Genomic DNA, 25,987 nt, shown 5'->3' with positions numbered 1-25,987 from the left:
GAAGGATTGCAAGAAAGTAAGCTGTCTGCTCTTCTACACATCAAAAACAATGCGGTGGTGCCAGCAGTCCAGGGCTGGGAGCTGTGGGTACATTACGCAAACAGCTTATAGTACTGTCTTGAAATCTCTTTCTCTCCAATCTCTCTGCTCTGCAAGGGGGGATTTCAAGAGAGTAAGCCGTTTGCTCTTCTACACATTGAGAGCAATGTGATCACACCAGCAGCGGGAGAGGGTCAAAGGAGAGATTGCCTACAGAAATTGCTTGCTTCCCCCTCCCTCACAGAGAGATTGGAGAGAAAGGGATTTAAAGAGAATAAGGTGATTGCATAGCGTGCCTACGGCTCCTAGCCCTGGGTTGCCAGTGCAATTGCATTGCTTTTAATGCGTACAAGACAATAAGTAGGCACTCGAGCATTCCAAAAGGTGGGGGAGTGGTTAGGAGGCAAACAAAAGCTGAAGGCATATAACTTACTAGTCTTGTCTCTTTCCAGCCAGAAAGCAGTCAGTCATGTGATTTCCCACTTAGCAACTGCGTCACTTAGTGGCAGAGTTGCCAGTCCCAATTAGGGTCATTAAGCGAGGACTACCTGTACATACAATGCCTCTCTCCCTCATTCTGTGCATATAGTGTATATGTAGAAAGAACAGATCACATGAGAGTAAATTCTGTTGCTTGCAGAAGATATAAGGAAGTAGGAAACTGCCAAAAAGATATAAAACTAAATTGCAGTTGTATCTATAAAAAAATACTAGACATATGAAATAGTACACCGCAACATTAATATCACTAAAGAGGCTCTGAAGGATTGAAACAAAATTATTTAAGGAATTTCTAATCAAGATTGCTATCTTTCCAAAGTAGTTTATAACTTGAAACCTATAGCTTCAGTGTATAACATTCATAAACATCTCAGTACTGAACAAATGGGACAAGGGATCATACAAATCGGGTGGGTCAAAGGCCCCCTTTAAGCCCCTCATGCTTCTAAAGAGCCACAGAATACATACAGTGGCACAGTGATATTACCAGAGGGCAAGGCCAAATATGTTTTGAGGGATTAAGAGTGGAAACAGGGGGGCTTCCCACTCCTATTCTCATTTTTAAAATTCCCACAAAACTTTGAGAAATGTTCCAAAAAATTAACATAAAATCCAGTGTTCAATGAGATTAGTGGCACAAATAGAAATGGCTTCTTTCCCAAAGACTTCCTGCTTTTATTTCCTACCTTCAGTTGCAGAGAAGCAGGGAGAAATCATACCACTGACATTTGGTTATTTTACTGGGGAATTTCAATAGTCTGATCTGGGGTGCTGAGGATATGTACAAAAAAAAAAAAAAAAAGCTGTTGAATATAGTTATACATCAGCCCTTCAAAGTAAGCCAGGTCAGGAAACAGTGCAAGAATTACAGGATTGCTACTTTATTGTTGTAAGGCAGTGCTGTCCAAACGTGGCCACTTTAAGGTGAATGGACTTCAACTCCCAGAATTCCCCAGCCAGCCATGCTGGCTGGGGAATTCTGGGAGTTGAAGTCCACTCATCTTAAAGTGGCCACATTTGGACAACACTGTTGTAAGGTATAACAGAAGCTTGAAAGGCTGCCAGAGTTTCCCTCTTCCCCCCCCTTATGCAAAACAGATGCAAGGCAGAGCTATTCTGAGTTCCTTTCTCACACCTTCTCCTTTCCCAGGACTGAGTTGCCGCTTATCTTGCCTTAATTCTTCCTGCATGCCTTCTCCAAAGTTACCTATGCGTACTTCTACATTTTATGCTCAAAAGCCTAATCCAGCATAGATGGCAGTAAGATGTAGAATTGAAAACATTTTCTTAAACATGATAAAGAAAGGCACGCTTACCACACAGCATGTAGGACACTGAGCTTTATAGGACAGCGACTTGCGAATACAGAGAGAACAATCTGTAGGAAAAAACATACACACCCAAAACATAAGCAAAACAGAGCAATCTAACAACAGTGCAAATTGTGAGATTTGATCTTCTATGGACACATTTCAAAATTTCTTTCATTTTATTATACTTTTCAAAATGTCTTTCATTCTGTTAGCACTTTTTAAAATCTTTCCTCTGCATCCAAATGAGTAAGTAAATATTTCTCACAATAATTATATTCACGAAGTACAGTAGAGGAAATTAGATAAGACAGGCTGGCAAAACAGATATAAAGCATCTTTATTTCAGATGCTTCTTTGCTGCTTCAATCATTATGACTCTAAGCAGCTCACAGAAGTGATATACAGTGTTAACATAATAATCATAAAAACAATCTTAATCATAAACATCAATATATAAAACTAGACCCTTAACAATACATAATATTACAACAGTCAAAACACGGCACTGTAAATCATCAGAAACTCATCAACCAAGTACCTCCCACTGCTCGTGACTGTTTTCCTGCTGTTCCAAAATACTGTAATAATCTTTCCTGATCTTCTGTTTGTTTGTTTTTTCCTCCTCCTGTCCTCCAGCTCCATTTAATTACCTTCTCACCAACACCATTCCTCCTTCATTCCTGGCCCATTTGTGCCCTGGTCTTTTTCTCTCTTTCTCTCTGCTTCACAGTGCCCCAGTTCCTTTCATTTCTCCACCATTATTTTGCTTTTCTCTGGACTCTAGAGATGGCCCATGCTTCACCATCTCCTCTAATATGCAACTTAATCCTCCCCCAATCTGAAACTTAATCCTCCTTGTGGCTCCAGGAATCAGGTCAGCAACATACACAAACTCACCATTCTTGGCAACTCAGGTCACCCCATCTCTCCAAAAAACCAAACTCTATCTATTATACTCTGCTGCCATCTTTTCCAACTCTGTAATGTTTGCCTGCCACCCTTCCAGTCAATAGCCACTCTATTCAGCTTCACCAGCAACCAGGTCATTCCAATCTCACTTCTTCTGTGGCCTCATTCTTCTTTCATTACACACTATCCATTATTGTTGTTGCTGCTGTTATTATTCAACTCACCTACAATCATTCTAACTTTTTGCCACCATCAAGAAGTTCTGATTTTTGCAGCCCAGATCTGGAGGATTAGTCTTTATGTAACAAATTAACCATATTAAAGGGGGTGGGCCTCTTTAAGAAAATCAAAGCAATCCCTTAATTTAAAAATACAGTGCAGTTATAAATTGGTTTTAAAGGAAATTTGAGTTTCAGACCAACAAATATAGAATGGCTGGAGAAAATCCTGATATCTTAAGAATTGAGTATCCATCATGAAAGTACATCAAACCAAACAAAAAATAAAACACAACACCATGAAGAAAGTCCAGGTCTCTAAAATTACCCATTTTTTAAAATCACATAACAGGTCATGGATAAAAATTTTTTTGAGTATTATTAATGATAGTATAAATTGTCAGCATTTATGATTATCAACCAAGCAGTGTAGAATTTACTTCATTTGTCAGGAAAACATTATTCTGGCCAGTAATAATCAACTTGCTTACAAAACGTAATTAGCACTTAAGTCACAGTTCAGCACACCTATCTCAGCCTTCAAATCAGGTAGTATGTTTATTGCCCTTGAAAATCCATTAATTTCACTGTTTTTCTCTAAGTGGATATAATTGTCCTAGTGCAAAAAGCACAGTACAGAGAATTTGAATATATTCCTCAGCAGCATAAATGTTCTATTTACGCTCTGTTCAGAAGTCTTTCCATGAGCAGAGAGCAACTGCTCACACATAGTCATTCTCTACATCATCAAGAGGTGAGTTGTTTCATCCATATTTTCATCCGAAGCATGGAGGAATATCCCAACAGGACTTGGAATTCAAATGTGTCAATTATTTTAGTAACCAATTCTTATATTTTAAAACATCAAATAACTACTTGAATTAAAAAATTATTCTGACCTCTAATGTTCATTACATATTTATGAAGTCATTCTTCTACACTGTTAAGTCAGTTGCTAGACACTTTCACCAATTCACCAATTCATATTCTATTCAGTTACATTATACTGAAGTACATCTTCCAGTGGAGTAGAAATTTGAACACAATCTCCATTATTCCCCCGAAAGTCCTACTGTGCTTCCTCATCATGGTTTCTATACCCAAGGTGTAAAGGTCATCTCAGCTGCCCAGCTAAAGCAAGCAGGCATCTATATTGGGTAGCAGCGATATAGGAAGATGCTGGAGGCAGATGATCACTTTAGCAACAGTGGCAAAGGCATCAATTCATACTGCACAGGAGAAGGCAATAGTAAACTATTTCTGTATTTCACCAAGAAAACCATATGGATAGAAAATATAAAATGACTAATGATATAGGGCTGGATGATGGGCCCCTCAGGCCAGATGGCTCTCAACATGCTACTGAGGAAGAGCTGTGGATCTTTCAGAGTACTAATGGTGTTTATGACTTGGCTAGATTAAAGCCTTTGGGACATCTATTTGCTGATGTTGCTATGCAGGGGGAAAAAAACTGAATCTGCAAAGAGAATCTCAAGAAGGAACTTAAGAATTTCAGAGAGCTGTTAGAAGAGACAAGAAGCATTATTATATAACATCCATAAAGACATCAAAGAGGAAAACAGACATGGAGAAACAAGGAAAGTATTCCAAAAGATCTCTGAACTCAGAAGGAGGTTCCAACCTTCAATTGGTATGCTAAAGGAAATGGACAGCTAGTAACACATGCCAATAGGCAGACAGCAACTGATTCAAAGATCAAAGATGGAAAGAGTATACTGAAATTCTGTACAGCAGAGATGTCAACATCCAAGATACTTTAGAAGATTTTCCCTACTTACAAGAACCTCTAGTACTAGAAGATGAAGTTAGATCAACTAGATCCTCTAGTCATTACCAAATTGGAAGCTCACAGAATTGATGGAATATCAGTAGAAATATGGCAAGCAACAGAAGAATCAGTAAAGGTTTTAACTACGTTGTATCAGCAAATCTGGAGAACACAGTGGCCAACAGATTGGAAGAGGTCAATCTACATACCTATACCAAAGAAAGGAAACTTAACAGATTGTGCAAGCTACTAATACAACATCCCTTATTTCATATGTTAGCAAAAGAATCCTTAGTATCATCCAACAGAATAGAGTCCCACATGGAGAGAGAGAGAGATGCCAGATGATCGACTTGGCTTTAGAAAATGCAGAGGAACATTATTGCTGATGCATGCTGGATAACTGAGAAAACCAAAAAATACCAAAATGAAGTCAGTATGTACTTCACTGATTATAGACATGGCTTTGATTGTGTTGATCATATCAAGCTGTGGAATGTGCTTAGAAAAATGGGAATCCCAGAACTTCTCATTGTCCTTATGCAAAACCTGCACACAGATCAGAAAGCCACAGTCCAGCTAGAACATGTTGAAACAGATTGACTCCAGATTGGTAAAGGAGTGAGACAAAGCTATATACCCTCCCCTTATTTATTCAACCTATACACGGTATATATATTGAGGGAAGATGGACTTGAAGAAGATGAGTGTGGTTTTAAAAGTGGAGAAAGAAACATCAACAACCTGGGCTATGCTGATGACAGTACTCTGATAGCTGAAAATGCAAATGATCTGGAAGCTCTAGTAATGGAAAGAACAAAATGAAAAAATGGGACCAAAATTAAATATAAAGAAGACCAAACTAATGACAATAGGTATAGCTACCAGCCTTAGAGTTGACAATAAATATACTGGTGGTGGATAGCTTCTGCCTTTAAGGTCAACTATCAACAGTTCAAGGAACCAGCAGTCAAGAAATATGTCATAGACTAGCACTTGGTAGAGTAGCCATGAAGGCTTTGGAAAATATATCTGCTATGCTGTGTCTATACCTACAAAGATCAAAATAGTGCAAGCAATGGTATTCTCTGTGACACTCTTTGGAAGCAAAAGTTGGACTTTGAAGAAGCAGGATAGGAAGAATACTGATGCTTTTGAACTGTGGTGTTGGAGAAGATTCATATGAATTCTACAGATAGCCAAGAAAACAAACAAATGGATTACTGATCAAATCAACTCAGAATTCTCACTCAAGGCACAAATGACCAGGCCAAAATTATTATATTTCAGACACTATGCAAAGACCTAGCTCTCTGGAGAAGTCTATAATGCTGGGAAAGGATGAAGGAAAAAGAACAAGAGGACAACCAGCAGCAAGGTGGAAAGACTCAATTATAGCAGCAATAGGTGCACTCTTAGAAGACCTGAAGGACCAGGTTGGGGACAGACCCTCCTGGAGAAAACAGATACATTTTCTCCAGACACCAACTCGATGGCACATAATAAATCTCTGTTATTACTTAATAGAGCTATAAGACAGAATGTAAAAGCAATAGAAAACATGATTTTTTCAGTCCCCTCAACCACTCAAAAAGTCCATCATCCATATCCACAAATATTAACTGCTGACTTTTTTTTCATCTGGGCCACCTCACTCCTACAACATGTTTTGCTATACGAATTCCCTGGGGAATTAATCTTACAGTTGAATTGGGGAAGCAAAACATACACTGCCATTCCTTTTTCCTATAATATGACCAAAACAGAGTGTTGAAAATACTCCCTGAGCATTTTCAACAAATAGCAGCTGTTGTAGTTGCAGTAAGTCAGGCTCTCTCTTCCTAAGTTATGTAAAAACAAATCAAAGGGAAGCAAAGACCAGATTTTGCAGGGCTGACAGCTATGCATTACATTCCAATGTCATTTATTTAAAATGGACTAATTTAAGATCAACCAACTTTTCATCCAGGCAAGCATAATATGAATGTTTATTGTTCATTTATTAACATCCTAACCAGGAAGTATTTTCTAGAATGAAAGATATTAGTCATCTAGTCCAATGCTGATACACGGTGGCTGAAAGAGATGTGAAAACATTTTGTACCTGAAAATTTTTGAGCCCTAATTGAGCTGCCCACCACTAGCTGCCAGTTCCTTGTTTCTGCTTATATTGTTGAAAATGCAAATGTAAGATCTGATTTATTTACATCATCTCTTAAGATCAGAGCAAAGGAGATGTTAACAAAGCTCCTGTTCAACCTTAACATCACTGATCACACAAATAACATTAAAAATGAAAAATGCCATCATTAAAATCCATATTAAGAAAGAAGCTTTATTATCTGTATGATTATAAATGAGATTAATTTGTCTGCCTCAAAATCCCCCCTCCAAGAACTGAGGTATTTTAGAAAATGCACAACTGATCTACATGCTGTTCAATCTTCATGCCTCAGAAGAGCTGGAATACACCCTGAGATAAACACTGAAGCTGAACCCAAAGGACAGTCTTCAGCACTATGCCTGCTCTGTATTTGCAATGACACTCTGTTAGATTTCTGTCTGAAGAACTGTACATACAAAACTAATTACAGCACTCAACTGCTGAACCACCAAGCCAGAACAGACAAATACTCCACCAGTGTTTCAGAAATATATCTTACAATTACACACCAGGAAAAAATAATCAGAAGGTCAGGCAGCTCAAAACATGACCAAAAGTATGCTCCAAGGCTAGAAATAATTTAGCAAATTAAAAGATTTTTTCCCTAAAATAGAGGTTGATTCGGCATTACAAATAGCAGGTTTGTCACAGAGCTGTTTTGTAAAAAGCCCACATACATGGCTTTTGCTTGGGAATTATGAAAGCTGAAAGCCACTGAATCATGAGAGCTGAAGGCCACCAAGGGGGGTGGGGGGTGGAAGCTGTTGTAGATCTGCAACACAGAAATGATGTTACATGCAGTTTCTAGTTCCTCCATCTTAAAAGGTTCTCTTGAGTGCAACTGCATAAAAAGGCAATGCAGTATTTTTAAACAGAGAATATGAAGACTAGTTCAGAGAAGGATGCTATAGAAAACTTTAAGATTATGGATGCTGAAGTAGCAGTAGCAATATTCAGCATCCATTACAGAACTCACAATCACATTTACCTGAAGCTGGACTGATTGAATTTTGGTACAATTAATTGTTGTCCATGCTGGCTGAAAAAGATAGCAAGTCTAATCCCACATATCTTGAAGGCATCTGGTTAAGAAAGGACAGGCCAGACTGCAATTTTTAATGGGAGGAAAAATATCCGTCAGATGCATAATTAGCTTATAGAATTTACTGTAGCAAGACATACTTGTGTGTTTCTCACCCCCACCTAAAAGAAACAGAAATCAGACCTTTACTGAACAAATCTTCCCTTGACCTGGAGTTTGTGTAATTATTGGCCAGTCTCAAAAGTTCCATTTCTGGGAAATGTCACTGAGAAAGTGGTAGTGTTATACCTCCAGAGGTAACTGAATGATACTTATTTTTCTTCCTCCATTCCCATAAGGATTTTAGATGGAAATATGGTACTGAAACTGCTTTGGTGGATGTCCTATGCCAGAAATTCTATGAGTAGAGCATGGCTCTGCTAGTTCTTTTGGACCACAGTTTTAATTTCCATCAACTGTAGTAACCTTCTGAATTGCCTGGCAGGATTGGACCCTGGGGACGTTTTACTGTGGTTCCATTTCCACACTGTTCCCATGCTATCAACATCCCCATGAAAATGCTGGGGGAGGGGGAGGGGAATCATCTGGTGAGTTGGAGTCACACATTGTCAGAATGCTGATAATACCAAATGCAATTGCTCCTAATCATCCAGTTCCAAGCAACAGGTACTCTTGAACAGTCTGGGCTTGAAAACACACTAAGGGAAAACAATAGGAAATTAAATCCACAAAAGTCAGAACTACTGTAGGTAAATATGAAACTGAACTTGAGAACTACGTTGGAACCTGTTTAGATGAGGTTGTACTCCACTTGAAAAAACAGATTTGCGGTCTGGGAGTGCTCCGCAATCCGTACCTGTCATTGGATTCATTGGCAAAAGCCATGGTGTGGAGCAAGTTTGCATCATGACATCTAGTGTGCTAACTGCATTCCTTTCAGGGTCAGATACGTTAGATGATGGTTATCCACACTTTGATTATATCCTGTTTTGAGTATAGCAACATGTTCTATTTGGAACTATCCCTTAAAACTGCCCCAAAATTGCAGGTGGTATAAAATGTAATAGGTAGGCCTACCTGGGACAATCAAGTGGGGTCATCAAGGTTCTTTCCTAGTGTCTGGAAGCTGTGGAAGGTTGGATGAGGAAGAACAGGCTTCAGCTTAATCCAAGCAAGATCATGAGCAGACCCCTCAACTGAGGCCCTGCTTATGATCATCCAAGCCTTGGACATCCCCAGTTTGGACTACTGTAATGCATTCTACATAGGACTGTCCTTGAAGGCCATCCAGAAGCTGCAACTATTCCCAAATGCAGCAGTGTGGATAGTTATGGGTATACCATCAGACCCTGATGTAACACCACTACTTCATGAGATACACTGGCTCCCTATAAGCTTCTGGGTACAATTCAAGATGTTTATTACTATCTATAACGTTCTTCATTGTACAGGGCTGGGTTACTTGCCTGACTCCAATCATCTCTGCCTCTCCCAAGAAATCCAACAGGGTGGACATGCTTAGGGTCCCTTCTATGAAACAGTGTAATCTGTCAGGATCCAGGAAGCATGCCTTCTCTATCACAACACCTACCCTTTGAAAGTGTACCGCCCTCTCAAAGATCCAGTTGGCCCCAACACTGTTGGCCTTCCATAAGCCTTGGTCCTGTGCATTGGACCAGAGAATTAGATGAACCTATCCAGTTGGACTGGATTATGTTTGGATTATATGGTTGGATTATAGTTGGATTAGATTATGTTTCCAGCTTGGGTTCAATTGTGCTGTATTTACGTTGGGTTTTTTGTTTCTTTTTATTCATTATTTTGATTTTATGTTAGCTGCCCAGAGTTGCTATTCATGAGTTGGGCAGCCATATAAATCATATATATAAATAAACAAATATCAAGATACAGTGATCCTATTATACCTGCAGTGAAAGTTCTGCACTGGTTGCCAGTTGTTTACTGGGCACAGTTTAAAGTGCTGGTGTTGAACTATAAAACCCGAAAGAATTTAGGCCCTAACCAAGGACAGCTTCTCCTATTATGAAACTGTATGGTTGCTGAAATCTGCAGCAGTGGCTTTTTTGCACCACTCCCAGCTCACTCCCTCAGGAAGTGCATTTCGTCCCTATGGTCACTCATTATTTGCTGCATTTGTAAAGACATATATCTTATGCCAAACTTTTAATTGTTAGATTATTTTAGTATTTATTTTATTGTCTATGTTGAGCTGTATTTTTAACTATATTCCATTCTTAAATTTTGCTAGCCATCTTAACTACTCATAAGAGAAGAAAGGCAGGGTATAACTCAAACTGATTAATCAATCAGTATTAGACTATAATCCCATATCCCTAGGCACAGTTTGAGGTGTCAAAGCATATTTATTCAGAAATAATTGAATTTACTGGGAGTTGTTCCCAAGCAAACATGCTTAGAATGAAGCTGGACAATAATACATTTTCACGTTTACTTCTTTATAAGTCAACATCAGGAACTCAAACTATTAGATTATGTATTAGATATCATGACTTTAGGGAATAATAAAGTAACTGGCTCCTGGTAGCCCACTTTCTCTTTTTTTATGCATACTTCAAGAAACCATGCAACAATAGCAATCGTATATAGCTGAGCTACTTTGAAATGCGATAGATCAGCAATTTGGCCATTAATTTCTATAATTTAGGAAATTCCAATATCACAGACACTTATTAAGTTTCCAGTGTTTAGCTTCAGTACAAACGTTAAGTCTTACCTTTGGATTTGATTGGAAGTAGTTAAAATATTAAACAAATAGAAAACGTCAACATCTGACTGTTGTTGTTAATTTAGATTAGTTCCGTTCATTTTATTGTTTTGTTATATTTTGCATGGGTTTGGTAGATTCAGCTGAGAAACAGAATAAAAAAACATAAAAATGCATAATTATGAGAAAAGGGCAGGAGGAAGGAAACCATTTCTATACTTACAATTATGTGAACACTGTGGAATTATCATTGCAGTGTTGAAGTAATCAAAGCATATCCCACAACGCAACAAGTTATCAACTTCCTGAAAAACATTTTAAAAATTACAATATTTATATACAGAGTAAACTGAAAAGTTTAGTTCATACTTCAGTAAGTCATTTTGTGAAAGTACTTACTGAAAAAAGTAATAAACTGAATGTAATTCCTTTTCTATAAAACTATCATAGCATAACAAACCTGCTCTCTGCTAGGCCCAACAGATGTGTTGAATCTCCAATTCTCTTCATTTCCCAATCACTACAGTCAACGCTGGGGGTAATGGGAGTGTGGTTCAACAACATCTGTAGAATATTATGAGGCTTAAGATTGTACTAGGGGAACTATTTAAGTTAATTTAAGAAAACGTCCAAGGATTTAAATGTATAGCTAAGAATGAAAAATCAACATAGTTACTCTATTTCTTACACCACCGCCCTAGAAATCCCAGCTGCAACCTGAAATTGTTTCAATAGCAGGAAGAACCTATAATTTCAATGCCTGAAATTTCTTCCCATATTCTATTTTGGACTTTGGTCATGCAGACTTCATGAGTTCAGTATGATCAAACCAAACTTCCCTCTTCACAACCTGAGTCCAATCTCTTCCAGCAGTTTGCAATACTGTACCCCAAAATTTTAAAAATCAGATAATGAAACCTTATGTTGACCTAATAAGACACTACGTACCATAGATTTTGAATGGATTCATAAGTAGACACTATCAATTTTCTCTGCCCCAGAAGTCTAATTTAGAGAATTGTTGGAGCATAGAGGTTCCCAAGAGTATCTAAATATGACTTTCATTTATGACTTTCAATTAGGGGCTCTCAATGTGTTAGCAACAAAGAGCATCCCTATACAGATATCTTCACCTGCTCACTGTCATCATGAACTAGGAGTGTTTACCCCTAACACCTGCAGTTTTAGAATATGTAGGGGGAAGGCCTTTGATGGGATTGGGCTCCTTCCCAATCATGCAAGAGCCTTATGTGTGCATGAGGATATTAAGCACATGGATCATGCAGCCTCAGAGACAGAAATGGCAGAGTGTAATCGGTCTCTTTCCTTTATATGCAGCATCATTGCATGTTGGAAGGCACCTGTATAGGGTCAGTATAGCCAAACATAGAACTGGCATGCCAATCAATCAGCCAGTAAAATATAATTAAACAGCTAGTCCGTTGGGCAACTTCTATTTGATCAAATATCATCTAATATTTCAAGAATGCCTCTATGTAGAGGCATGGCATTGTCATTAACTTGACAGCAGCTTGCTTCTTAGCACTATAACATTCCAGACAAATCTAATAATACCACATTTCTCCCACAGACAACATGGGAATTGACACCAACCACCTCCAAGCAGATACACAAGTAGTCATCACTGGGAAAGCGTACTAATGGAAACCACATTTGCCAAGTATGCATCCACATACAAGAGGGCGGTATCAAAAGTCAAAGAGGATACTCAGAGGGCTGCAAAAGTACAACATATTTTTTGAAATAACACCTTAAGGCAATGATCCCTTCAAAATACTTTAATAAAAAGGTAATGAGAATGGAGATACGGAATGGATTCACAAGGAAGAGATCTCATCAGGCAGGCTGACCTCTTGAACAGGGCAATCACATGGCATAGAAATATGTTTAATAAATAAAATAATCAATCAATATGAATTTACTGCAGATGTAATAGCAATTCTTTTCTTTTTGTATATATTTTGCTAACAAATTAAATCTCTATTTATACTTAATTCCTACAGGGCTTCATTTCGCTCTTCTTGCTTTGATGCCTGGTAAATCATCCTTTTATGTTTTAAACTGACTGTTTTACTTACTGCTTCTGATCTGATTTGATACAGGCTTCATTTACATTTTTATGGTATAGCACCCTGACAACTCTTTGCCATATTTCCTTCTATCTAAGGCACATTATATCAATACAGTTAACATTTTACTAATGAGTAAAAGCAGAACTAGAAAGCTGAGATGGTAAAATTTGCTGTTGTACTTTAAGTGTCAGGTCAGTACTTGGGATAGGAGATCATCAGGAAATATCACGGTTGCAGACTAGCCTGGAAGAAGGCAGTAGCAAACCACTTCCAGATTATTTTCAAGCAATGTTTGTTTAAGCAGTTACCACAACTTGGGCTCAAATTGAGATTTTACCTTTACCAACCTCTACCCGCTGAAAATACCAGCCTGTCAGACTTTCAGAAGTGACACTAACTCGGCAATAGCCACAATGAATGAATGGTTGGTAAAGATGATGGAACTTGACTTATGGATTTTTTTGCATAAAACAGAAAAAATGAACTTATGATTTATGGTTTTGATGATTAGACCGGATAGATTATAGAAAGAAGAAAGTGATGTTGTAACTTTAGAGAAAGAGGTAAATTTATAATTGTACTTATAACTGCTGTAAAGAAGATCAGAAGCCACTTCTTTGTATCTTTTTTCTTTCTTTTCTATTTTTCTTTTACTTTTTTCTTTCTTTCTTGCACTTTTAGCTTTTTTTTCATTTCTTTTTCTTTTTCCTTCCTTCCTTTATATTAGTTTGTATTAGTTTTTATCTTCTTTCTTAAACCTTTTAACAGAAGTGACGCTGAGGTTCTAGCTTAGCTCTTTCAGCAGAAGGAAAAGGCAAGCCACACGCATTCCTAAATACTTTTCTCATTAAACCATCATCCCTTCCAAGATCAGGGGCACCGATAAGGCCCTAGTCCACACTAATTAGGCAGCCCGCGCCTTAAATTGGGCTCCCTGCCGCCTCTACTTACTTTCAGCGGGAGAAGGTGCTCAGGCCACCGCAATTCAGCCACCGAGAGAGACATGACGTCCAGCTGTCGCTGCCAAAACTTTACTTCTCCCGCCCGCCGGGCTCGAAATTACCCGCGCGACCGGTCTTCCTGGGTCCTGCAGGAACGCGCGGCAGGGGAACATTTCCGGGACGATCGCTGAGGCTGTTGGGTATCGTAGTTTTTCCTTTCTTTTCCTTTCCTTGGAGTAGCTTTATTTTGGTACCCGGAGTGCTGCAAAGTGCTCCAGTCGATCTAATTGAAGGGTTATTTAGCGTATGCAAAAGTTATTTTTATTGCTGATCAACAGGGACAGGAGTTTGCAGCTCTCTGTAATGTTGAACTACAACTCCCAGTACCTCAGGCGGCGTGGCCAATGATGAGCGATGCAGGGAGTTGTAGTTCATCAATTCCTGCAAGTATCTCCACAACCTGCTGGTCTCCAGATGTCTTTTATGACAATTCTGACACGTCTAACCCACGTATAATCATTAGCTGTGCTGACTATAGCTGATGGCCGGTGAGGTTTGGCAACAGATATAATGATACATCATCTGTTCTGGCTTCTAGAGCTAATTTGCTCCTTCATGTAGAATGCTTTCTCATTCTGTACACAGTATTGTAGTGAGGTTCATGTGATGGAATGGAATTATGAAGGCCAGGCTCAGAGAGATAAACATTTTCTTAGCTCCCCTGAAGAGCCTGGGAGGAACAAGAGGATGAGACTGGCACCTCCCTGAGGAATTCACACTGTTGTGGCTGGCTGACTTTGGGAGCTGGGGTTTCAGTCTGGGAAGATTCTTGCTAGAGGTTGTAGCTAATAAACATAGCTGGACTGAATTTGCATTGTCTCTTGGAGTTCCTTGGGCCTGACAGTTCAGCTGAGAATAACTGCAGGAACAGCTAAATAAGCCTCTTGTTTCTTTATCATCATATGGAAACTGGAACCCTGGTTTGGTCTTACCAAGAATCCACCAGAGCAAACCTTGGTATCCAACTCTACCCTTTTAGAAGGAAAACAAGCCATAACTTCTGGTTGGTACTATAACAAAATCACAAAAAGTGCTTCCGTGATTTGCTTAGCTGCTTTACCGGCAAGTGAAACTAAGTAGAACAATGTCATTCTGTTTCTTCATGGTAAACTTGCATTCTTCAGATTCAGTTTTACCATGATGAGCAGCAATTTTAGTATGAAAGTAAAGGAAAGAAATACACGACCACAATAAATGTCTTTAACTGAGCATCTTTCACTTTCCCCAGTCTTAAGAGCTGGTAGAACTTTTACACCTCAGAATTTTAATTTTATTTATTCATTATTTATACAGCTGTTCAAAGCTGCATCCTCATAAAGCACAACCAATGACATAATCAAATGCAAGCACATATGAATATACAAAAGTAGCACTTTCAAAAGTGAGTTAATGAAGCCAAATTTGAGAATCCTGAGAGCAGAGGTCTTTTTGTATAATGGCAACCAGGACTGACACAGGATTCCAGCTGTGGCTCTGACCACTGCAGCATAGAGTGGTGCCATCTGGAACCTCGACACAATTGTAAAGTTGTACATATTAAATATGTACAATGCACAACAAACTGTTCCTTCTTCCTCCTAAATTGCTCTGGTGCCACAAAGATTTAAAGAATTTTGCTTCAGAAGAATATAAGCCCACCGTGTCAGTAATGAGCATGTGCTTTGACCAAAATAACTCTGAATAAATAATAGAAATAATTTCCCTCAACCATTGTATCCTGGGCACATTTTGCTCTACTGATTGTGCCATTAGAGACATAACAAGCCCTCTCCCATTAAGCATTTAGCATATTTTGCCTTTATTACACATCTGCTTGAGTGCATGTATTTATTCTTACAGACCTTGTGCACTGAGTGAGTATTCACTTACACTAATATAATCCATAGGCAGCAAATCCACACCATACAGTACATTGTCTTTTTAGCCATAAGTGGCAGGAAAAAATGAGCATAGGTTTATTGGTCTATATGAAACCATAAACATTTTTCGATGTTATTTTATTATGGTAACTAATAATAAAAGGAATAATACAAACAACAACATTAAAGGGTGAACCTAATCTCAGATGATAAGCATAGAGGTAAAAAAAATAGCCTGGAAATTATGTTATGAACAGAATTATTTAAAAATAAAATTGTCCATTATTCCTGCAAATATCATACTCTGATTAAAAATTTAAGTTATAGGCATCATTATGTCTTTCCATTTTTTCAAGTGCTAGATAACAAGAGGGTGATGTTCCAAATTGTGCAAATAATGGGAGGAAGTGGGATGAGCCACCTTCCATACCAAAACAAGTTGAATTGGGCTACTTTCTAAACAGAGAAGCTGGCCAGGGTGTGTGGCACATGGCATTTTGGTGGCATGGCTGCTGTTCTGTTGTCATGAGCCAGCCACTGAAGTGAGTAAAAGGAGAAGGGCATCTGTGCTATCACGAGGGCTGATGAGCTGACCTGGCAGCTAGCCAGGGCTGGTGTGGTGAAATGTCAAGACAGCAGTCCCATTGGTCCAGCCTGGTATATAGATGTTGGGGACTAGAGCCCTCGGGGGATACCCACCTCCTCAGTTGCTGGGGGACATGCTGCCAGTCTAACCTACACATTGGAGAGAGAGAGAGAAGGAGAGGAGAGAAAAAGTCTGTGAACAGAGTGGCTGGAGAGAAAAGTTGGAGACAGAGGTTAACTGCAGAGCAGATGTTGGTTCCTGGTTGGGAAGGGAGAAGAAAGGTCCATGGGTGACTACCCTGGAAGAAGGGAAATGAAGACCCAGAGGGTTGAGAGCTCCACCCAAGACCCAAGAAGGAGGAGATTGGCAGTTGGTGGAGAAGCCCTGATCTCTGGGAAAGAACTGGGCAGAAGATCCCAAGAGAGTTTCTTCCCCAACAGAGAAGCAGTAGGTTGAGTTAGGCTGAGCAGATCCAGGAGAAAATCAAGGCACACTGAGCACACTACAGTATATTCCAGCCCATTCCTTTCTCTTTACTCTCTCTCTTGTGAAGCTCAGAAAGGGAGAGAAAGGAGGAGGAAGCAGGAGAGCTAGAGGGGGATGGCCTCTGGAAGGGAGTCAGAAATCTCTGACACTGGGTGAACACCGGGACTGTGTTGTATAACTTGCTGTAAATAACATCACTGTATATAGTAAAAAACATAAAAGCCTCCACCTCTTATTTTCTGTGTCAATTTCCACCCTTGCAAAAACAATACACCTGCAGTTCAAAAAGAACCCCATCACACTGTGATAGTGAGCTGGGTGGTTTTTGCATCATCCTTTCATAAAGTGTGCATAGGAATTCCTAAATGGCAGAACTGAATTAATTGTAAATTGTTGATTCATATTATACAGTATATGGTAGATGTTTTTTGCTTTGTAAGATGGATATAACAACAGATAAAATGTTCAGTAATAAAAAGGGAGCAGCATTCTTCTCTTCAAAGCAACAGTTTATGACATCTCTGGAATATCCTCTAACATAAACACAATTTATCAAATGCATCATTCACAGTTCATAAAGTGTCTGATAGGCTTATTTAAAAAAAAAAAAAGTGAATTCTGCATTGGCAACATTCCACTTTGCTATTTACCTTTAGAGGAAAAAGTTAATATTATTTTTTCTGCTTTCATTACAGTTCTTTGAAAAAGGAAGAAGAAAGTGTGACTTGTTATCTTCTGGAAATAGTAATGAAATTCAAGGGATATGAATTGATTTCACAGAACAGAATCAGACATTTATAATAAGAAACTCAGGAATGAAAATAGGCATTTTTATATAGAAGAAATGTATCAGTGAAGGTTATATTATCTAAACTTTAATTCATATTTTGTATGCAAGAACACTGCATGAGAATGAAAACTTTTAAAATGATAATAGGAAATAAAAACCATTTCATTTTCCTAAAGTAAATTATTTCTGGCAACCAAAATGACTTTTTCCTTAAAATTCTTTTTACTAATCTCTGAAGGAGTCCCTGAATATCTTCTCTCAACAAAGGTTTAGAAACGTCCATGGCGTCTAACCAAAATTTTGCTTGCCTCAACTTCCCAGCACCATAAGAAACATACTGTTGAAATATTAGCCTGCCAGTTTTGTTTAGGGCTTCATTGCAAGACATATATAGAAAATATTGAGTTGCAGATATAACTTTTATATGTGTGCCCATAAAAGGGTTATGTTATACCTTAGTTTAAAAATGGCATCTGGATCTGTGTTCTGCATGAAGTGTGTTTTCACAACATTAATAACTGAATCAATTCAATTCTGAAGAACTATTTATATAGCTTTTTCAGATTTTTTAAAAAAGTTTGACTTATCCCAGAGCACTTCTTGACAGTTTATTCAAATTAAACCTTTTTTTTTTAATTTGGTTTATGTCATCCAGACACGTTTGCTGCTTCTGAATTTCAGTGGTGATTAGATATTCTTGAATAATTAACGGTGGCTCCTAAGTCAGTAAATCTTCCTTACAGGAAATTGAAGGAAGCTGATGAAATTGATATTAATTATTTACAATATCATGGAATTACAAGCTTCAATGTCATGTCTGGTAAACCAATGGAGGGTTGCATTAAACAATGTGAAATTGATTTCCTATAACCCTTAAATAAGATCAATAGAACAAAAATCTTGTTTCATAAATACTGGATACCTCAGAGAATGCTCAGTAAGGGTTGATTAAGGATGCCTTGTTGTTGGAATGTAACTCATGTGGTTTGGCCTTGCCCCATTGTTGTTGCATTCTGGACTGACATCAGTAGGACTGTTAAACTGTGAAACAATTACTGTATGTTAAACAAGCCTATGTTCTTCTTGTCTAAACCCCTGAATTTGGAATCAAGGTATCAAAACTTGTGGGGTTTTCAGGAATAGGGATTGACTGAAAGAATTATTTATACAACATTAGAAGTAGAAAACTATGCCTCATTTACAGCAGTGGGTTGTTGATAAATGTGATTTGCAACATTTGAATTAGTCCTTTATTTGATAAAGGGGCAAGAAAGAAGATTTTATTTTCTTGATTTATATCCCACCTTTTGTCTGGGAGCTCAAAAGGACATACATAATGCTCCCTCTTCCTATCGTTACTACCACAACAATTTGCCAGATAAGCTGGGCTGAAAGATAATGATTTGCCCAAAGTCATTCAGTGAGCTTCTGGGGCTGAAGGTAGACTAGAACCTGGGTCTCCCCAGTGCCAGCCCAACACCTTAACCACGACGCCAGATTGGCTCTTACTATACCACACTGGCTGACTTATATGTGGGCCCTTAAGACAATCTGAAAACTTCAATTATTGCAGAAGACAGCAGAGAGACTGGTGTCTGAGAATGCCTTTCCAAATGTATCACTCTATTGTAACCACCCCATCATCCTCAAATCCACTGGTTTACACATAAACAGACATTCCCTCAGATGCACTGGGAATGATTTGCAAATCCCAGAGCTCTCTATCAGATACGGGGCTTGTACCCTTCTATATTACTATAAAAATATGATGCCTTGCATGTAATGTTTTCACCACATAACTAGGATCAGTGATCTACCCATTAGACCCAAGATACTAATATGAATTGTAAAAAGAATAACTGAGCTGCTTTTGCAGGATTTCTCCTTAAATGTGGTGACATACATTGGAACAAGTCAGACATTCCAGAAGCAAAGTGCCTGGGCAGAACTAACCTCCAGTTGGGTTGACAGGACAACCCCAAAAATCATGTTCCTGTCCATAAACATGCATACAAACTTAAGAGCATGAGTAGTATCAGAATACTAGCTATTCAAAATAAAAATTAACTTCATTTTAAATTAATTAATTAATACAACTACTCCGCATAAATTTAATAATTTCTGCCTTTAATCAATTCCTATACTTTCAAAAATCACTGAAGATTATTTGCTGAGGCATGGCTAGGCTGGAATGGGCCCCACAAAGCACACAGACTGAGGCCAACAGTGGGCACAGAGTGCAGTGATAAGAATGTAAACAACCCCAAACTCAGAAGCCAAGCAAGCCATATTTTTTCCCATTTTTAAGTGGAGTCTGAGACTAAGAGCATGCACAGAGTACAATAACGATAAACAACACATCAAACCAAACAAAGCAAACCAAATCTTTAAAAATTAACAGCAGAAGCAATAGCTTACTTTCTATGCAGGCAGGCAAGTAATGGCACAGAGAAGTTGGTCAGTCCTCCTTTTCTGTCTGGGTATAGTCTGCTGGTGCATATGTGTGCGGTGTAGCTTTAGAGCCAGTGTGTTCCCAATATTATAGATCAGTGACTGAGGTCCAGCAACATCATCCTTAGCTGTATGAAGTTGGGGGCTGTGGAACAGGGCTGTAAAGTGTCACTCAGACCTGAAAACCCCGTTTTCTGACGGGGCTTATTACCAACGGAGGGCACCAACAGTTTACTCTTTTGTCACTGAAGTCCTGTGCTCTCAATGGTTCCACGTGACCCAGATGCCGTTGATCTGTTGCTAAATCTCAAGAGGTTCAGGTAACTTTCAATGAAAAGTTGTGCTTCATTTTGTTTATGATCACCCTCAACACTGTCTTCTCTTCCTGGACGTTCTACATTTTCCTCACTGTTGTTCGGAAGAAAATGAGCTCAGCTTTGGGAGCTTTGCTCATTTTTCTTTCTAGAGATTCCTCAGCTTTTACTTCTGTGCACTACTTCCAAATGTCAGCTTCTTCTCATCCCTGCTACTTGAAATTGTTTTAATTTTGGCTTAGCTAGCTTCCCTCAGTTCTGACCTTTTTGTTTGTTTGTTATCAAACTCCTCAGAAGTTTATTTACACCTCAAAAGCTTGAAGAAGGCTAAATGCAGGCCATTCTGCACAAGCATTCAGGAACGCATGTTTTATGATCTATCATTTAGCACACTGTGGAATCCCAGCCAACTGAGGAGAGCGCATCACTCCGCCTGAGGAAAAAGCCAGATCTCAGGGGGTGTGATGTAATGGTCCTCTCTTTCTATCATATTGTAATGCCATGACTGACTCATGCACGTGACAAGCCATAAACCAGATACTGTACAAAGGAAACCCAACTGAACTATAATAGGATTGAATATGAAATATGGCTAATAAGAATGCTTAAACTGTTTTAAAGACTTCAACACTGCCATTGAGTAAAATTTCCAGAGTAGTGTATGAAAACAAGATAAAACACACAAATAGAATTCAGCAAGAGGAAACCTTTTGAAAAGTATATATTCAAATGTATTAAAAAGTCTGAGAAAATGTTAAAAACAGCATTGCCTTGTGCCAATAACAACAACCGTGCTGGTTCCAGGCAGGTATTTCTTTTCAAATGCTAACATCAAGTCAGCTCCGTGATATTGTTCTGCTAGTCTTATTTTCTGGAGGTGACCCTTCATTTTCAGCAGCAGCAGCAGCAGCTTTTCTTCATTGTTACACACAGCATCCCTTGTGTAAAGATGTCTTTCTGATAACCTGTTCCATAATTTCATGTAACACAAAGTTAATGGAGAATTATTATACATTCATTGTAAATTCCTTCCATTGTTGATTTAATGTTCAGTGAGTTCTGTAGGGATAAAGGAGATCCATCAAGCTGGAATTACGGCTTGCGTTGATTTCTGTGATTAATACTTTGCTGTGTGATTTAATCTGAGTAAGTGCCCTCCTCATTCATTGTTTAAATCCCAGCACATACACACACAAAACATCTTGATTCATATGGTAACATGACATGACTAGAACAAGATTTTCTTAGCACTATGATTGAATAAGTGTGCATGAGAAAATTGGGATGGGGAGAATTCGGAAAGCGCTTCTAGCATGCCATAATCAACTCCTCAAGCATACAGATCAGCAAAGGAGCTGCTTACTAATTAATTAGCCACGGTTAATTGTTGACTTCTAAGTCCAACTAGTGCTAACTGGAAATGATGGCTACCATTTGGACGCTGTGCTTAATCCTAGGAAAGCCACCAACCACTGTTAAAGCAGCCATAGGATGCAGTAAGGTGACAGTATACCCATGCTTGCTTTCCAATTAATCACGTAGAACAGCTTGGCCTGTGTTGTGCAAACACATTCCATGTATCATTATCAGGTAAAAATGAGTCAGGAAACCACTAGGGTGCTGTTCGTGTACTGTCAACTGTTTCCAGTGTGTTCAATTATCAGTTGCTATATGCCCCTTAATACTTTGCAAGTCTATACATCATCACTGTGTTCGGATCTTTTCAGATTGCTATCTAAAATTGGAGCAGCTTAGCATTTGAGTTGGCTTAGTGAGGCCATTAAGTACCCAGATCTGATGGCCTATTTGATAACAATGGGATCACCATCTGGTTATGATCACAGTTCTAAACAAAGTAGATGTTGAAAACATTGGTGATGGTATACTTGGACTGTGAATAGCATAAAAATAAAAACTGGGCCAGGGGCTCAGAGAGAAATTTTGCCTTCCCCCAAATCATCATCATCATCATCATCATCATCATCATCATCACCATCATCATCATCATCTCTACAGAAAATATTAATGGGATTCTATTTATTTATTTACTTACTTACTGAGCTTATGAAATGCCTCACTCCAGAGGTTCTAGGTGGTATACAAAATCAAAATAATATAATAAAAAGCAATTAAAACTGTATGCAACAACAAACAATAATGGCATGCATCTTCCTCTATTGTAATTGCTAAACACTAAAGGCATTCCAGAAAAGCCAGGTTTTAGCTATTCTCCAAAAGGCTATATAAGTGGGGGCCATTCTTACTTCAGGGGGTAATCTGTTCCAAAGGAGGGGAGCAGCTATTGAGGACACCCACCTCCAGGTCCCCTCCCAGCATACCTCCTGAAGGAGGAGACCTTCAGTTGGTGCTCTCTATTCACCTGGGTCAGATACGCAGAATTTATTTGGGATACATACCCAGGTCCCAAGCCTTATAGGGCTTTATAGGTAATACATAACCAGCGCCTTGAACTGCACTTAGAAACAGACTGGTAATCAAAGCAGATCCCATAGCAACAGTGTTATGTGATAATATTGTGATTGCCCAACAAGCACACAGACAGCTGCACCTTAGAACAGTTGAAGTTGCCAGGTGGTCTTTAAGGGCAGCCCCATGTACATAAATGACAGTAATCCAAAGGCAGGTATGAGTAGCTAGCTTCAGAGCATCCTGTTCTAGGTAAGTCTGCAGCTGGAACACCAGCCAAAGCTGGGCAAAGACCTTTCTGGCTCTGATCTCCACCTGTTCCTTCAGCAGGAGTCCAGATTGTGAGCCACCCTTTCAGCAAAGATTGGAGCACAACCCCATCTAGAACCAAGGTCCGTATTACCCAAAATCAGCTGGTTTCTGAACCAATAACCACTCCATCTTACTTGGGTTGAGTGTCAGGCTGTTTCTCTCCAGTAAGTTCTGACAGCCTCCAGACATTAGGTGACTGCATCACCCATTCATGAGATACATAACATCAGCATATTAATGATATTTTACTCCATGTCAGCAGATTACCGTATTTTTCCGTCAATAAGACACCCCCATGTACAAGATGACCCCCACTTTTCCAACCCAAAATTAAGAAATCAATATTTTAAAGATAGTGCAGAACACATTTTTATTTAGTAATTAGATAACATTTACCTGATACACTCGGTGGGAGGAGGTCCAAACTGTCTCTCTGCAGATCTATTTCCATGCTCTTTTGCATAACTGATTACATTCAGTCACAAGTGAAACTGCCATAGCTTGTCTTTGCAAACAGACTTCCTCTAATTGGTTTGTTCAGCATCAGCTGACATCAGTTACATAAGGCTCTTGATTGGAGGAAGTCTGTTTGCAGAGACAGTATAGGCAGTTTCACTCATGATTGGAGGCTCGTGATTGGAGGAAGCCTGTTTGCAGAGACAGTATGGGCAGTTTCACTCATGATTGAAGGCTCGTGATTGGAGGAAGCCTGTTTGCAGAGTCAAGCTATTTCCCTCGTGATTGGAGGCTAGAAATAGGAGGAAGCCTGTTTGCAGAGACAAAGTATGGGCAGTTTTGCAACCGCACGGTTCTGTTGGTATATTAAATATTCCAAATAAATATTCCAAATAAAGGTAGACTATTGCTTTGGGTAATGCTTAGTAAGCAGAAATTCAAATATTTTGGATATGATGGGAGCAGATAATAAACTAGAAAAAAGATTTAAACTTGGCAGGATTAAGATCTGGGGAAAATATAAGAAGGGATAAGAATACTATTATTAGGAGTCTTAATATACTATTATATATTAGAACGGTTCTCTCCTAATAATAATATATAATTAGAACGCCCTTCAATTTTTAGCCTAAAGATTTTAGAAAAAAGTATCGTCTTATAGTCGGAAAAATACGGTACCTCTCCCAATGGCTTCATATAGATGTTAAGGATAAGGAGAGAAACAAGACTTAGGATACCTCATATTACAGTGTCTGCAGATTTGATCTCTCTTCTCCTGTAACCAGCAGCTGGACCTGTCCACTCAAGAAGGAACAGAACCAACACGAAATGGCACCTCCAGCTTCTAGCCTTTGAAGGATTCCTAGAAGGATGCTGTGCTCAACTGTCTGGAGGCTGTTGAGAGGTGTAGCAGTACAAGGATGATTGCCCTCCTACCATGCATGCCTCACCACACATCATCAGTCACAGTGCAGTCTCTGTTCCATATCCTAATCTGAATCCTGACGGCCATCTGACGGTCCAGATGGCCCATTTCTTCCAAAACCTAAAGATGATAGCTAGATCAAAGGAAAGCCCCCTGAGGAAGAAGTAGACAAGTATCTTTTTCAAGGCAACTGAAACATCCCTTCTGGCAATGAAGTGTTGACAACAGCCAGGATCCAGCTCCCAGTCTCTCCTCTGTTGCTTTAACTAGCTATCAGTGAGATCAGATTCACAAGTGGTGGGCTTCAAATCATGGAGGTCTCTATTCACTACCATGGCAGCCACAGGCTCACAAACTTCCCAGGTAACATTGCAAAATGTTGCATCTCCCATTTCATTGGATGGCTTCCAGCTAGCTTTCAACTTGAAGCAAATATGAGCAATTTCATCTACAAAATGACTGGCCAAATGATCACACCTCGCACTCGGTGGATCCTCCTGCCCATCCTTCCCAGCAAGGTCCAGACACTCTACTAAACAGTACAGCTGGCCAACATGCCACAGATGAAATAAGATTGGAGAAGAAATTCCACTTCGCTTCCTTATCACTACAGAGCAGGCTTGAACCTGAGCTCCAATATGAGACATTAAAAAAAAAACCCTGTGCCTTTAACACAAGAGACTGCTAAAGATGACATAAATGTAAAAAAACTTTAGAAAAAAAACTTAATACATTCAGTGTTGCACTGTTATATTCTGTACCACCTAATTTTAATAATCAACCTGTTACAGGTATGCAGGATTTTAGCACAATAAAAAACTGCCAAAATAAAGTGAATGAAATGTTTTCTGTTTGCTTACCAAATCCAGTTTAAAATGTAATTTATTATCAGAGAGAGTCTCATAAATCAAAATTATCTCTTCATGTGGAACTTTTAAGAAGTCATAAAATTTAGGTCTCTGTTCTATTCTCTCTTTTAAACATTTAAATATGCTTCTTGCTGCACATGGTGGATTCCCTATCTTATATATTCTTGGTTGCAGTTCATGGCTGGTTATTGGTCCAATAATGTACATATCTATATATTAATGATATTTTACTCCATGTCTGCAGATTACAGACTGTGTCGCTTAGTGACCATTTCACTGGAACCAATTGCAGTCACTAAATCAGGACTACCTGTAGATTATGAATTAATGCTCTTTCTTTGATCATCTGTTTATATTCTAGGGCAATGCATTTTGAATGACCTACTCCTTCTTCACCCAGGAAAATAAAAAAATAAGGAGACTTTTCTGAATTGCTTTTCCAAAGGTCAGGACTTTTTGTGCTACCCTGCTTTAGCCTCATATGCTGTACTTACAGAATTGCAAGTCCCACTCAATTTACTCATTTTTATGTCTCATTACTTGTTCCCATTATACTGACAGTAACAAGAATGAAAATTGCTAATAAAACAAACTAATCAATTAGATTCAAGGGCTACCTTCAGTAGCATGCACTCATGTTTGTTCTTCTTATTTCCTCTTTCCAGCCTGCAATATGATGTGATGATCATCATCCCAA

At 38.8% G+C, this 25,987-nt stretch overlaps 1 protein-coding gene across 5 annotated transcripts in view; it reads right to left on the bottom strand.

Moving 5' to 3' along the window:
- The window catches only part of RAD18 (RAD18 E3 ubiquitin protein ligase), a 125,163-nt gene extending 111,261 nt beyond the window's left edge, over nucleotides 1-13,902 (bottom strand). For all 5 annotated transcript variants that reach the window (XM_088134311.1, XM_088134309.1, XM_007425484.4 and 2 more), the window contains exons 1-3: nucleotides 13,766-13,902; nucleotides 10,945-11,026; nucleotides 1,857-1,918 (exon numbers count right to left, since the gene is read on the bottom strand). In XM_088134311.1, coding sequence (XP_087990437.1) covers nucleotides 1,857-1,918; nucleotides 10,945-11,026; nucleotides 13,766-13,819 — 198 coding nt within the window. In that variant the 5' untranslated portion in view covers nucleotides 13,820-13,902. The remainder of the gene's footprint in view (nucleotides 1-1,856; nucleotides 1,919-10,944; nucleotides 11,027-13,765) is intronic.
- Between the last annotated feature and the right edge of the window lie 12,085 nt (nucleotides 13,903-25,987).

This window comes from Python bivittatus, unplaced genomic scaffold (assembly GCF_059951505.1).
Source record: "Python bivittatus isolate LINGU-HERP-01145 unplaced genomic scaffold, Pbiv_v1 ctg000080_np1212, whole genome shotgun sequence".
In the NCBI taxonomy this organism is placed as follows: Eukaryota; Metazoa; Chordata; class Lepidosauria; order Squamata; family Pythonidae; genus Python; species Python bivittatus.
This window is presented reverse-complemented; position numbering and strand designations above follow the sequence as displayed.